At 49.0% G+C, this 15,380-nt stretch overlaps 1 protein-coding gene across 2 annotated transcripts in view; it reads left to right on the top strand.

Annotated features, from left to right (window-relative positions):
• SLC4A5 (solute carrier family 4 member 5) overlaps positions 1-15,068 on the top strand; it is an 81,684-nt gene extending 66,616 nt beyond the window's left edge. The window contains exons 18-25 of one of the 2 annotated variants that reach the window (XM_081156378.1): positions 416-594; positions 1,779-1,851; positions 6,347-6,415; positions 7,025-7,198; positions 8,378-8,512; positions 10,041-10,125; positions 11,163-11,230; positions 13,132-15,068. In XM_081156378.1, the coding sequence (XP_081012504.1) occupies positions 416-594; positions 1,779-1,851; positions 6,347-6,415; positions 7,025-7,198; positions 8,378-8,512; positions 10,041-10,125; positions 11,163-11,197 (750 nt within the window). In that variant the 3' untranslated portion in view covers positions 11,198-11,230; positions 13,132-15,068. The remainder of the gene's footprint in view (positions 1-415; positions 595-1,778; positions 1,852-6,346; positions 6,416-7,024; positions 7,199-8,377; positions 8,513-10,040; positions 10,126-11,162; positions 11,231-13,131) is intronic. The other variant, XM_081156379.1, reaches the window with a different exon arrangement.
• The last annotated feature ends 312 nt before the right edge of the window (positions 15,069-15,380 follow it).

The following is a 15,380-nucleotide window of genomic DNA, read 5'->3' as shown; positions in this document are numbered from 1 at the left end:
CCCTCCCTCTGGGTTTGAGGAAATTCAGGCTACCCTCTTCCCATCCCAGTCTGGACAACTCTGGGTTTGGTCTAAGACCTGTCCCTGCCAGGGCCCCCATTCAGGAACTGTAGAGATATGGTGGCCCCTGGTAGGGCTCGTTGGTTCCCAAGGACCCAGGCCCAGGGCCTCTCCAAGTCTGAACACCCATCACCTGTGTCCCTTCCCTGACTCACCAAACCCTGGCGTTGGCGAGGCCTGAACACTTCAAGATGACAGCCCCCTTAGAGTTCCTTCTAGAAAGTCAAAGGGAGCCCTTGAACCATGTCCCACCAAATGACTGCTTTGGGGAGATTTCTGTCTAACCCACCCCACCCCAACAGATGGTCAGCAACAGGCTCCTAGACAGCTTCTCCTCTCCTGCCGCCCCCTGCAGAAGGCTGCTGGCTACCATCTGGACCTGTTCTGGGTGGGCATCCTAATGGCCCTGTGCTCCTTCATGGGGCTCCCCTGGTACGTAGCTGCCACGGTCATCTCCATTGCCCACATCGACAGCCTCAAGATGGAAACAGAGACCAGTGCCCCAGGGGAGCAGCCCCAATTCCTGGGGGTCAGGTAGGTGGGGCTCCAAGCCTGGGGACTGCCTGAGCAGGAGTGGTCAGGATGGGGGAGGGGAAGCAGGTTTTTCTTACCATGAAGGTATTTGGGCAAAAGGGATCCCTGCTCTGACAGCCCAGGAGCCACATGGAGAGGATTGATATTCCTGAAGGGAGAGAGGAGGGAGACGAAAATTCCATTCTAAGTGGTGTTTTTTGTCTTAATAGATTCCGAGCAGTACACCACCATGGGCCATATACACACTCTCGACTCTCACCTATATAGGCCCCTCAAGAGCGACACAGGCCTGTTCTGACCTGTCCCTTTGTCTCCTCTTCAAGACACCCTGCCCCACTGTCCCCCAAGGCCCTTCTGTGGGTTTGGGTCCTGCTTAATCTCCAGTCCTCCAGAAAGCCTTCCAGGATCATTCCCACTCCTGGTCTGTGGCCCATGTTCTTCTCGTGCCCCATGTCGGGTCCCTGATCTGTTTCAGACAGAGCAGCACATCTTCCACCTCTGAGGTTGCCCAGGGCGAGCCCATACCACACCCTGGCATCCCCAGAAGTGGCTGTCCTAAGAGATTCCCCCCCACTGCCCAGCCTGCCCCAAGCAAGACTTCTCTGGTCAGAGCAGGGTTCCCCCCAGGCCTCTGAGCCCCAGGCAGCTGGGCCTGAGCAATCAGCCCCAGAGCCTCCAGCTCCCCCCTGTACTGTGTCTGGACCTGGGCACACAGGAACACCCACCTGTCTCCCACCCCTCGTTCCTGCTCTACTGCAGCCAGTCCCCCTCCCGCTGAAGCCTCACTAGTCATGTGGGTTCTTATTCTAGTCAAAGGGCAGGGATAATCACATTATATCCCACTTCATCCTCACAACCCACCCCCCAGGTAGGTGCCATTATCTCTCTTCTACTGATGCCACACAACTACTAAGTGGCAGAGCCCACCTAAATTGGTCTAGCTCAAGCACCCCACTATTAGTCACTGGACAACCTCCCAAACACCCCTATAAAATGCCCTCACCTCCCTCTCTTCTCATGTGCTGGTCAGCTGGGCCTTGCACAGTGGGCTTACTCTCTGGGATGGGGGAACAAGGCAGAGGCAGGGCCTTGGACATTACTTGGCAGTGCCCACAGAGGGCTGGGGGCTGGAATGGTCACAGAGCATCTCCCAATCTACCTGACTATGTGCTCTTCTTTGCCAGGGAGCAGAGAGTGACCGGCACCATCGTCTTCATCCTGACCGGGATCTCTGTCTTCCTGGCTCCCATCCTGAAGGTGAGGCCCTGCACCCTCCCCCAGGGCCTGTCTGCCTGAGAAACCACTGGCCTGATGCCCCGGAGGTGGTGTCCTTATGTTTGTGGGACTCAGATCATTGTTTATTGCTGTTAAAGGTGGTATAAAGCTGACACTTAGAGGCACCTTTCTGCCACTTTACTGTGTCATTAGTATTGGAAAAGGGCCTTTCCCTGGGGATCCAAGGAAGACTTGTGCCAATTAATCTAGAATTCTAGACCATAGCCTCATTACTCATGGGAATGTGATATCATGGGGCTTTGGGATTTGCTGGGAAAGCTACTTGAGCCTGCAAACAGGACTGGAGATAATGTCCTAGGCTTGATAATCAGTCACTGATAACTACAAATTATCTAAGACTTAACCCAGTTCTGTTTGATGCGGTTTTCGCACTCATTAGGGCAAATGTTATATATGGGGAAAGCTGGGGCAGGCCAGGCTGCCTCTGTGACTTGGTAGATTTTATACATATATATATATGTATTTTAGAGAAAGAGGAAGGCAGAGAGAGAGAGAAAGAGAAAGGCTGATGTGAGAGAGAAACATCAATCGGTTGCCTCCTGTCTGCACCCCAGCAGGGGATCGAACCCAAAACCTGGGCATGTACCCTGACCAGGCCTGGAACCAGTGACCATCTGATGCATGGAAAGACACTCAACCAACTGGGCCAACTGGCCAGGGCAGGACAAAGGGAAGTTTTAAGCCATCTCAAATTTGTGTTATTACAGATTATAGCTGGCTTTTTTTTTTTTTTTACTTTTTAAATTTATCTTTATTGTTGAGAGTATTACAGGTATACCATTTCCCCCCCCAATTGATCCCCTCCACTTCCCTCCCACCCCCTTCCCAGGCCTTCACCCCGTTATTAACTGTCCATGGGTTATACATATAACTTCTTTGGTTAATCTCTTCCCACCCTCCACTCCCCTTCCCTCTTTCCTCTGAAATATGATTGTCTGTTACATGTGTCAATGTCTCTGGATCTATTTAGTTTTTCAGATTCTTTTTTCATTAGCTTCTTCTTAAAGAAGACCCTTCGACATTTCCTGTAGTGCTGGTTTGGTGGTGATGAAGTCCTTTAGCTTTTCTTTGTCTGAGACGCACTTTATTTGACCTTCAATTCTAAATGATAGCTTTGCTGGGTAGAGCAATCTTGGTTGTAGTTCCATGTTTTTTATCACTTTGAATATTTCTTGCCACTCTCTTCAGGCCTGCAAAGTTTCTGTTGAGAAATCAGCTGACAGTAGTATGGGTGCCCCCTTGTAGGTAACTAACTGCTTTTCTCTTGCTGCTTTTAAGATTCTCTCTTTGTCTTTAACCTTTGGCATTTTAATTATGATGTGTCTTGCTGTGGGCCTCTTTGGGTTCCTCTTCTTTGGGACCCTCTGTGTTTCCTGGACTTGTAAGTCTATTTCTTTCCCCAGGTAGGGGAACTTTTCTGTAATTACTTTTTCAAATAGGTTTTCAATTCCTTGGTCTCTTTCTTCCCCTTCTGGCACCCCAATAATATGAATGTTGGGCCTCTTGAAGTTGTCCCAGAGGCTCCTTATACTATTTTCATATTTCTGGATAATTTTTCCTTTTTCTCTTCTGGTTGGGTGTTTTTTGTTTCCTCACGTTCCAAATTGCTGATTTGATTCTCAGTGTCCTCTACTCTGCTGTTGATTCCCTGTCAATTATTCTTCATTTCAGTTCCCATAGCCTTCATTTCACATTGGTACTCTATTATGTTATTGATTTTCTCAGTTATTTCCCTAACAATCTGCTTAAACATCCTTATAACCATTATTCTGAACTCTGTATCTGTTAGCTTGCTTGGATCTATTTCATTTAGTTCCTCTTCTAGAGATTTCTTCTGTTCTTTCCTTTGTGACATGTTTCTTTGCCTCCACATTTTGGCTGCTTTCAGGTGTTTGTTTCTATGTAGTAGGTAGAGCTACTATGTCTCCTGGAATTTGTAGAGTGGCTTTGTGTAGTAGGTGTCCTGTAGGGTCCAGTGGCTCAGCCTCCCCAGTCACCTGAGCTGGGCCTTCTAGGTGCTCCCCTGTGTGGGCTGTGTGCACTGTCCTGTTGTAGTTGAGCCTTGGTTGCTGTTGGCGTCCCTGGGAGGAACTGACCCCCAGGCCAATCAGCTGTGAGGACCAGCTGCAACTACAGCCAAAGAGCTGCTGTGCTGGAGACACCCTTATGGATCAGGATTTACTTCAGTGGAGCTTTGGTGTTCACCAAGTGCACACCTTGAGTGTCACTCGTGGATGTGGTAGGGTTGTAATCCAGCGTAGTAGAGTCTGACCACCAGGTGCACTGTCTCTGTCAGCCTGTGCCAGTGCCTTGCCCAGGGCCACCCAGCATGAGCTACACAGCAAACTGTAGCTGGCTGCTACTTGTGCTGGGCTTGGAGGTGTCCAGGAGAGGCCAAGCTATGAGCCAATGCAGGCTGCCGCCAGTGCCAGGCCTGGGGCCACTTATCAAGCTGTATGGGGCCCGCTGTTGCTTGTCTGAGAGATTTTAGGAAAGTCCTAAGCATGAGGCTCAAGAGGCCACTTGCACAGAAAAGCCTCTGGAAATGGCCTGGATGAGCTGCAGGTGGGGAGGGGCGGGGCCTCCGGGAATCACGGGGCGGGGCCAAAGGTGCGAGTCAGGTGCTGGCCATTCAAACATGGCGCCTGCCTGCCGGCTGTGTGCGGGGAGGACTCGCCAAAGGAGCCACTGTCTCTGTCAGCCCTTCTGCCTGGGAGGAAGCCGCCCCTCCAGCTCTCTGCCGGATTCCAGGCAGGTTAGTTCCTCCCCGAGTGTCCCGGGTCCTTTCAGGCTGCTGCCCGGCGCTGGGCTCAGAGGGAGCCCGTCCGAGTGAGTCCGTGCCGGGCCCTTCATGAGGAGCTGCTGGGGCTCCCGCAGCCTCCAGGTCCCTCAGGGACAGTCCCCGCTGGTTTCACAGCCCGGAGTTGTGGGGCTGTCTCTTCCTGGCCCTGGAGCCCTGGGCTGGGGCCTGCTGTGGGGCTGGGACCCCTCCCTCCTCTGGGAAACCCCCGCCGCCGAGATTTCCTCCCGGGTTTCAATTGCAGCACCGGGTGTGGGCCCGCGGCCGCTTCTCTGCGATTCAGCCGCTTCTGCCCGCGTCTCCGCCCCTCCCGCCGGTCTCGGTGCTTCTTCAGCTCCCTGGTTGTGGGGCTTCTGTTCAGCCAGATTTCAGGAGGCCCTGAGTGACGGTGGTTCTGTATTTTAGTTGTAATTTTGATGTGGTTGCGGGAGGCGGCGGGTGCAGTTGTTCCCTACGCCGCCATCTTGTTGTTCCTCCTATAGCTGCCTTTTATTTAAAATTTTATTTCTCTCTCAATTGCTCCCACTTTGAGAATGATTAGGACAATGTCGTTTATTTAAATTTTCACCTTGTTTCACAATTAGAAAAACATCTCCTAAGCCATGTACAAACGGAGTAATGCCAGGGCCCCACATTTCCTTTCTTTCAGCTCATGAGATGCCTTAGATTGAGATTTACAGCATATGGGTCCAAACCACACTTTATGTTTAAAAATGAACACGGTCTAATTTTTTTAAAGAGAGGATGTTTACTTAGTTAAATTTATTGACATTCTGAAATAGTGTCTAACAGCTGGGCATGGTACTGTGGTTCTCCCATGCGTTCCAACATGAAAACCCCGGGAGTGAGGCAGAGCAGCCTGGTTCGTCATGGCGAGCTGCGGGGGCAGGTAAAGGGAAAGAGAAAAGAGGTAAAAGCCCAGCTTAGAGGGACAGTGGAGAAATACCTCAAAAGGCTTCTAAAGAGTCATGATGATGACCGCAGAACAGTATCAATGATACAATCCCGTTTTGGGAAAAGCAAGCAATCTACCTGTGAGCATGATCGGAAGGAAAGAGACCCTCCAAACCACCAGTGGTTGGCTGCGATTAGTAGTGGCTGGTATATACATGTTTCCTTTCTTTTTTTTATAAATGAGTGTGTGTGATACATGGACTTTGTTCATCAGCAGCTACTCCCTGCTGATGTAGGTCAGCTCACTAAAGCTCCCCAGTTCACTACAAGCTGAGCAACGCTGCTTTGGAGCCCCTTGGCTGGGGCTGGAGGTGAGAAGGGGCAGGCAGGAACAAGCAGGGGGCTTTCTATGGAACTTTCCCTTGTTCCAGAAGCTATGTCTTCAGACCACATGGCTTCTGCGGGGCCCGAAGCAGGGGACCAGCTGGGAGAGTAGCTTCACGCTGGGCTGGCTACCCCAGCTAGGGAAGGAGGCAGAAGAGCCCCAGAGACCATCTCTCTCCCCACTGACACTCTGGCTCCAGATCTGTTCTTAGACCCTCAGTTCCTCCAAACATCCAGGTCCTTCACCGCCTGGGGAAAGCCGAGACAGGCCAGGCTGCCTCTGTGACTTGGCAGACACTTTCATACAGAACAGGGCAGCCAAGAGCTTGCCCCAGGCAGAGGCTCAGTCCAAAGCTCTGCTTCCCTCTCTCATTTCAGTACATCCCCATGCCAGTACTCTATGGAGTCTTCCTCTACATGGGCGTGGCCTCCCTGAATGGCATCCAGGTAAGGCTCTCCCCTTGGGGTCAGCACTCCAAGTCTGGGTCCATGTCACCAAGACCCCAAGTGCTCGCTTTCCCGGTTCAATGTGACAATAATAGTAATAATAAGACTACCATTTACTATGTGCCAAGTAAAATCACTATACCAGGCACTTTGTAGGTGTTATATAACTAGTCTGTCCTCTGATACCAATTTCATAGATGAGGAAACTGAGGCTCAGAATTCAGAACCCAGGTCTGGCTGACTCCAATGATCATTTCACCACATCTCTCTTCTCTAGGGCAATGCTGGCAGAACACATTTTGCTTTGTTCTTTACTTGCCATAATACACAGGATGTTTTGAATGATTTGTGTTGCAATTACGTTGCATTTTCTTTGGCTGTGGACAGTGCTCATTTGCAGCCAGCTGAAGGGCATAGCCCTCACCCAGGGCCCAAGCGCCCTCCCCTAAGATCTTGCTACCTCCAGTTCTCTTTCTGTGAGTCCTTAACGCCTGACCAGAGGCTCCCCTCTATGAGGCCCCACTGCAGTACCCCTTCCCCCCACCCTAAGCCCCCAGCAGGGCCACCCGGGTCCCCACTGCTGGCTGAGCCTCGCGCTGTCCTCTCCAGTTCTGGGAGCGCTGCAAGCTCTTCCTGATGCCGGCCAAGCACCAGCCGGACCACGCCTTCCTGCGGCATGTGCCCCTGCGCCGGATCCACCTGTTCACCCTGGTGCAGGCGCTGTGCCTGGCTGTGCTCTGGGTCCTCAAGTCCACGGTGGCTGCCATCATCTTCCCGGTCATGGTAAGGTGGGGCCGGCTTCCCCACCTGTTGGATGGATTCAGCCTGGGAGGATGTCCACGGGGAGGTCCACCCTCGCCTTCTCCTTCCCAATAGCCTGGCTTTCTCGTCCGGCGGGCACAGAACAGGATGGGGGCTGAGTCCAGGTGGGGCTGGGGACGTGGACAGGAGGACAGGGGAAGGTCTGTGCAGTGGTCCAACCCTGCAGTGACAATTCGCACTCCCACCTCCACCCAGCTCGGGTGGCAAAGCTCAGCGAGAATGCAAAAGCCACTCAGCCTCCCCGACTCTGGGGCAGGAGGGAGCTGGGTGAATGGGACAAGGAGACTGGGACAAGGAGACTAAGGTCCCCGCTGCTGACATTCAAACCAAGGGAAGAAGTAGATCATGCTAAATAGAAAGCCTTTCACCGTTCAAACTGAATTTGAAAAGCTAAAGGGGGGCGGGGGGTGGGGAGAGACAACCAGAATCTGAGATCAAGAACTTCAAAGCCCAATGTCACTAACATGACATTTGGGGAACGTGCACGAGAGTTCTGTGACTGTTCTGGCAAGTTTTATGTAAGTTTGAAAGTACTCCAAAATAAAAAGTAAAAAAGAAAAAACCCAAAGCATGTTGCATCTGGCTCCTAGATAGCCGCACCCGAGGGAAGTGACCCCGGCCCCCTGCGGGGGTGTTGGAGCCTGTGAGCTAACACTCAGGGAGAGCCCTGGGTGGACCCCAAGGTCTGCAGGGCTGGAGCTGGGGCTAAGGTGAGGACAGGAGGTAGGAGTGGAAACGTGCCCTCCTGGGAGGAAGCTACGTGATTTTTGACCCAAGCTTCTCGTTAGGGTCCCCAGCATCCAGCGGTGTGCATTCACAGCCCACCAGGTGATTTGATGCAAGCTCAAGTTGGGGGACCACTATTTAAAGAAGTTCTCCAGCCCATGGTCTCCACCTGGCTCCCCGCCTCAGCCATCGCAGGCTCTGTCCCTCTGGGTCACTGGTGGGCATTGTCACTCCACTGAGGAAAGCCAGGCAGGATCCAAGGTGGGCAGGAGGTGAATAATGGTTTGTGGGAGCTTTGAGATGACTCCAAAGATGCTGCCCAGAAAAAGCCCTTGAACACGGCTGACCAAGGGAGAAAGAGCTGTGCCCACGTTTGGGAACCTGATCCTGCCATTTTCTCTGAACTCCCCGCAGATCCTGGGCCTCATCATCGTCCGAAGGCTGCTGGACCTTCTCTTCTCACAGCATGACCTGGCCTGGATTGACAACATCCTCCCAGAGAAGAAGAAAAAGAGAAGGAAAGGGGCCCACGAGGACAGTGACAAGGAGGTGGGGAGGATGTGAGGCCTGGGATAGGGGGAGAAATCTACAGACCCTCCCTCCGCTTCTGTCAGAGCCAGGCACGGGGTGGCTCCTCAGGTGGCCTGCAGCGCCCAGGCCAGGAGAAGCCAAGGCTTCTGCTTATCTTGGTCTGTTTACATGAATATCCTCAGGGTGGGCCAGAGCGAAGGAGCCCCCCACCCACGGAAAAGTTGGTTGGCCAAGCCTACCCCTTCCCATTCCTGTGGGCTCCTGGGGCCATTGTCAACAGCTACGCAGTCCCCTGAGGGAACAGGATGGGGCCTGGCTCCATCAAAGAGGTTACAGTCAGGGGGGATGGGTCAGATGGAAGCTCACTAGCAAACTGGACTCCTGGACAGACCGGAGGACTGGGGCAAGGTTGGCTTGACCCTGCTCTTAGGGTATCAGGGTATTAGGATAAGAGGGAGGGGAAGAGACACGTGTCCTCCCTGAAGGAGGGTGGCTACATTCCCCAGATGCCTGCAACCCCTCGGTTGCCCTGACTACCCCTCCCTTTTTCCATGTCTCCTCCCCATCCCACCCCCCAAACACTCAGGGAGTCAACAGACAAGCGGTCCAGAGCTTATAGCAAATCACAAAATGTTAGACAGAAAGATTGTCTGGTTCAAGTGCTCGTTACAGATGAAGAAACTGAACCCCAAAACAGAAGTGGTTCACTCAAGGTGGACATATCGCTAAATGTCTTAGAGGGATTTAAGACATTGACTCCTGACTTTGAATCCAGTGTAGTCAGCTGCCCGTGACATCTCGCCCCATGCCTGGCTCCCATTCTCCCAGTTTGACCCCAAACCACATCCCTGCATCATCCTAGAGCTGTTCTCCTCATGATCTTGTCTTTTGCAGATCAAAACTGTTCTGAGGCAAATTCTTGCTGACTGATTGGTGGTGATTAAACCATCTTCTGGTGGTAGTGAGACCAAAGCTCCCCTGGTCCTTAATTACTGTCCTCTTCTAGGAAGGGAAGAGGCCCTTTTATTCATTCACATTTTTCATTGATGCTTTAGATGATTTGCAAAGATAGGTTCTGAGAACAAAGAAACTTGAGAGTCTAAGTGCCTTTTAAAGACAAATACTTCTTTCATTGATTCATTCAATAAATATTTGAGTGCTACCATGTACCTGGAACTGTTCCAGGGTTGGGGGGGAAATATCTGGATTAAATGATATATTCAGTGGAAAAATGGGCTTCCATTTATACAAATTAATTTTACATATGACCTTATACAGCTATCAGGTGAGGTTCACTCCCAGATGACTGGTTACCATGACAGTTGAAACTGTTCTGAGTAGCATTCCCAGAAGAGTTTCATCCTGCCTAGAGCAGCGACTAAGCATGGTGCCCCCTCAGTAGGCCTGAGCGCATTTGCAGCACCCCGTTTAGTCTGGATGTGTAGGTGGCAGTTTGCACACTGTGGGTATATTTTCCATCTTGGCAAGAAAGCCAAAGCTATTGTACTGGTGGTGTTTATCAGCTTTTCCTACTGTTTCTCTCCAGCCCCAGTTCCCTCCTCCCTCAGTTATAAAGATTCCCATGGAAAGAGTCCAAACAGATCCCCAAAATGGTATCCACTGCATTGCCAGTAAGTAAAACACATGATGTCTGTCTCTTCCTCCCTACTAACCCTTCACCTCTTCCTCAAGGAACTTCCATCTTGAATTCAGGGGTTCTAATGGTCTTAGATGCTAGAGGACCACCGTGCTAGGCAGAGCTCAGGCAGAACTGGGCCACAAGGATTGGGAGTCCAACCAGATGGAAACCTCAGATCAACTCTGCAGATTCCAGTGAGCAATCTTCACTTTAGGCAAAACCTCATTCCTCCCCTTCCTCTGGTGCCCCAGATGCCTGTGGCACCTCTCTTGCCCTGCTTCAGACCACACTGATCCAAGCATGACCCACTGAGCCTGCCATGCTGCCCAGTGACTGTTGAGATGACTGAGAGCTCAAGCCCAAGCTGAGTTGTCTTTTAGAAAAACAGGTAGCATCACATTTGGATTATAACTTAGTCAGAAGGTTCCAGTAGTTGGGCTGTTTCTGTACAAATGATAGTCATCTTCCACCTGCTGAAAGGAGGCTGCCCGGGAAGGATGCAGCATTGTTTATGGAGATCCTGGGGGATTCTGTTGCTCCCCTTACCTGCTCCCAGCCTCAGCTCCCTATTTGTGGACAGTCCTGTCACTGAGAAAACACAGCTTGAGGTCCCAACCTGAGTCCAGACCCCATTGCTCCTCATATAGAGCTTGCCACTTTCCTTGAAGACCCAGATTATGGATCCTGCCAGTCCCCTCAAGCCCTTGGCGGGCTTCCCATCCTACTCTCTATCAGATACCTCTTTGAGTTTCTCACTCTTTCCCACTTCCTATTTGTATAATTTTATCACCCTTCCCTGCTCTTCCCTGGCCCTCCCACCCCTCCCGCCTACCTAACTTGACTGAGCTTTCTAATGAAGGAATAGCTGAACCACCCGTCCATATGAGGGCCCTGTGTTCCTCTTGTGTCGTGTTGGCCATGGGGCTAGAGAATAGAAAGAAACGGGTAAGGGAAGCACTGGAAAAAGAGGATCTCCTCCAGTGTGTTCCCAAACCTGCGCCACAGCTGACGTTCTAATTTTCCTGCCAGGAAAAAGATCTTCCAGTTGGAGTTACTCGTTCTGATTCTTCCTTCAGTGACTCAGAACGTGATCAAAGGTAACAGCCACGAAGTGTACTCCTTGGGTGTTGGATAAGAAACTAAACACTGGCTGGGAAGGTTGAGGGATTAGGATCTCCCAGACTAGCCAGTGTCTCAGTAAAAGCCCTTTGTGGTCCACCATGGAGAGAAAGGCTGGCAGGCCTGATTATTGGGTGTCTAGTAAAAATGTGTCCTCTTAATGACATAAAAACATGATTACAACACACAAAGGTACTCAACTTCAGAAGAGGAAATTATTATAAAATATTAGGTGAAATGAAAATTAAAAGTAAATACTTAAAAATAGAAAACAACATAGAGGAAAATCAGATATGACTTAAGTATATATTATCAAAAGCCAGGATAAAGGCACTCTAAGGGTAAAAACATCAGGTAATCTAGTACTCTGTAGAATAAAATAACAGCATGGTTAATTAGCAGAGATCAGAAAGGGTATCGGAGAAAGCTAAGTATCAAAGATTAGGTAGAGATGAGAAGAGTCCGAAAGGATTCAAGGCCTGGTTTCCAGGAGCCCCTGCCAACAGGGTGATTCCTACCTGTTTTAAATGAGAGCCACCCATGCAGAAAGTGGGACCGCTTAATGGTTGAAAACAGTGGGGGGAGGGCCTCAAAAATGGAAAAGAGCAATTCAGAGGCAAGAAAGTCTGCCTCAGATTCACTAGGGAAGATGGTAGAGGCACCAGTCTGTCCTGGGTTAAACAGTAAAAGCACAGGCTATCCAAAGTCTAGAGGCAGATGAACCTCCACTTACATGGCACTCTCTCAAGGGGTTTTAGGAACCATGTACAGGGTCTTCTGAGTTATACGTCAGAGCTGCTACCACGTGCCAGGCTGGGAAGAAACTTACCAATACCACCCTCCCTAAGTAGCAGGCCCGAGGCTACTCCAGCCCAGGAGAGTCACATGTCCAAATTACATCTCTGCCTGCCTTCTCACCCCCTCTCCCAACCAAGGCTCTTATACCCTTAGTCACTGACCTTTATATATAAATGTGTTAGGAGAAAAGCAGTCTGTCTACCCTGATTTATTTTCGTTTTAAAATAGCCTACACTAAACTGAATCTCTGTCCCAATTTCAGTCAGTGGAGACAGGATTTGGACAAAGACAGGGGATTTCAAAAACCCTGTTAAATTATAAAAAGCATGAGACAAAGGCAGAAATGTAGCAAATTTGGTAATTGGCAGTGGCACCTCCCACCTACATGGGTGTTTGACCGAGTCTAGGGAAGCAGAGACCACTAAGGGGCAGGATTTCATCGCAGTGAAGAAAAAGATCAGTCAGCAACATGATCTAATCTAACAAAGGTTAAGCTTCAAGTTCTCCCAGGCAGGAGGCTTCATCCCTGGGGATACAGAAAGACAGGCACGTGAGCAAGGACACCCAGCACCCTGCACCAAGAACAATGGAGCACACGCGAAAGAACAGCAGTCTAAGGGGCGGTTTCCTTATCTGGGGCACCGAGGACAATAACAAGGAGTCCCCTAGATAAAGTGAAGGAGAGAGAAAAGGGCATTTCAGGCCAGTACAGGCCGGAAATGCCACTTGAAAACACACACACACTCAGGGCAAAGAACACAGGGATGGATGGAGCAAACTACAAGTAGGGGCTTGGATGCTATGAACAGTGGGAAACCATGAAAAAACTTAAGCAGGGGAACCACAGACAGATTTGGGATCCAGACAGCTCCTTTGGCAGCAACGTGAAGAGGTTGAAATGGGCCAAGACCAGCAATGACTACAGCTGAAGGCCAAGCAGATAGGACACTGCCAGTTCCCATGACGTGTTACGATTCCATAAGCAGAGGCAGAGCTGCCTGCATTGGAGCCCTGCTCTGGGGGATCACATGGAAAACGCAAACATTAGATAAATCACTCTCCCCTCCTTTCTCTCATTCAGCATCACCTTGCACTTCAAAATCTCCTGTCCAGCTTCACCTGCTTTCAACTACTCTCAGAGTCCAGTGTTCATGGTGCCACAGGTGAAGGTAGAGATGGAGTCAGACTGTGACTTCACAGACATGGACAAGTACGGAAAAGAAGGTGTCGGCGAGACCACCCTCTAGGAGGACATGGTGTCCCCAGAGAGGGCACAGAGGGAGGGTGTGGCTTAGTCTTCATTGTGAGGGGCTGGGCCACAACCCTCAACTTCTGGGCCCCTTGGTTTCCTTATTTACCAAACAGAGTCATTATTCCACTTGATAGAAAACTGGAGAGCTGTTGATGAAAAGTAGTAATTAGGTGCAAAAGTCTCCCCTTCCCTTTGTTGTTATGAAATAACTAAAGTGAAATGCTATACCTTATTTTAAAATGCAGTCCAGCATAGAAATAACATTTCTTTTGAAATTAAAAAAAAAAATGCTTACCTCCCAAAACTAGTTAAGGGGCAACAGTCCATTTTTATTTAAAATAAATTAACAGTTGAGAATTTTTTTAAAGGTTAAAGTATCTAGATGATTTTGAAAGAACTGTTAAAATACCCATACTTCAATAGAGCAAGGCTGAAAAATTCATCTTGCCATTTTGCATATTAGGAAATGCTTAAAGGTCCCACCTTTTCTCTCCATCTCATTCCATTTGCTAAGGATCGTATGAAAAGCTTGAACCATCTGTATTATGGGCCTTGCTCCAGCACAGAAGTGTGACTGGGGCTTTCCCAGATTGAGAAGCCAGTTTCAAAAGCCCGTTAATGAAAGAACCTATACATTTGAGTGGACACATTTTTAAAATAAAAGTTCTTGTTAAAGTCTCAAACCATGTTAAATCAACAAAATGATCCTCTGAATTAATATCACTGGTTTTTCATGCCCAGAATCAAATTTCTGGGCATTTGGGTAGGTCCTTCCGGCAAGTTCTCAATGGTCTGATTCCCAAAGTCAAACTCCCATTCACATGAACATTGCATGTTAGGCAGAGCTGATGTCAAATTGTGGAAGATTATAACTTTGTAATATTAGACTAATACTTTAAAGGAATGATTAGAAACAAGTTGGGTAGATTAAAACCCATTGTTAATCAGGTAAACCCTTTCCTCAAGAAACAAGATCAGTCTTTATCTTCAATCCACATTTAACAAATGCCAACCATGCTTTCATTTAGCAACTACTATGTGCCTAATAGCCACAACGCATCTGACAAAACAACTATGGACTTGAATCTTGAATAAATCACTTTGGTTAGTTACTGTATTTACTCGAGATGACAAGTCCAGGTGCTTCTTCATTTCTTCCTATTTTTTAAAGACAAACGACACTAGATCATTAACACCTTGAGTCACTGGGACAGTTAAACGTCTCTGTAATTCCCAAAGCCTGGTCCAGTGACTGGTCTATAGAAACCTCTTAAGTGTTTATTAAATTAAACCTCAGAGCTCCCTTCCAAGGGATACTGCCAAGAGGTAAAGCTCTAAACCTCTACCACTTCTGATAGCAGCAGAATTACTTAGCTGCTCACTAATTCAGGACCATCCCAAGTTTAAGTATAAATTCTTTATCTTCATCTGTACCTATCCTGAGAGAGCTAACAATCTACCCTTAACATTTCACTTTTAAAACTTGGACGACTTTCAGTAGCACTTCGTCCAAATTAAATTGTAGAAATGTTATGGATTCAGGAGTAAATATGCTTGATTAATCAAACTGAAAAACTACAATGTAAATTTTTTTCTGTTGTAAATCAATCACTGTAATTTTCACCTTACAGGTCATTTATACCTTGTATATACATGAACATTTTAATTTTGATAGCTTTAACAGGTTGACATACTACTTCTCCGCGCAGGTCAGTACTTTTTTCCACATGTAACTGCAGTTCAATAAAATGTAATCCTGTCTGCTCACCTGGCTCCTTGTTTAATAATTTAAGTCAGCAAGCATGGTTTATGGACACCAGCTACACCTTACTTACAAAAACATCTCCAGCAAATGAGCATCTTCTTTCATCTCCAGAAAACTGTCAAAAGAATGAAGGCAGCTGGCAGAGGAACAGGAGGGAAGAGGTCTCAACTCCCCATTGTTCTTTCTCTGTCTGCCTCAAGCTGCAGGGAAGCGGCTTCTGCCTGCACCTGCATGGAAACCAAAGTACCCAGGCCTGGTAGAGAATGCAAAGAGACCTAGCCTAGCCTCAAAATGTGCACAGCAATACCTTCCA

The sequence above is a fragment of the Miniopterus schreibersii genome (genome assembly GCF_964146895.1).
Source record: "Miniopterus schreibersii genome assembly, chromosome: 13".
In the NCBI taxonomy this organism is placed as follows: Eukaryota; Metazoa; Chordata; class Mammalia; order Chiroptera; family Miniopteridae; genus Miniopterus; species Miniopterus schreibersii.
This window is presented reverse-complemented; position numbering and strand designations above follow the sequence as displayed.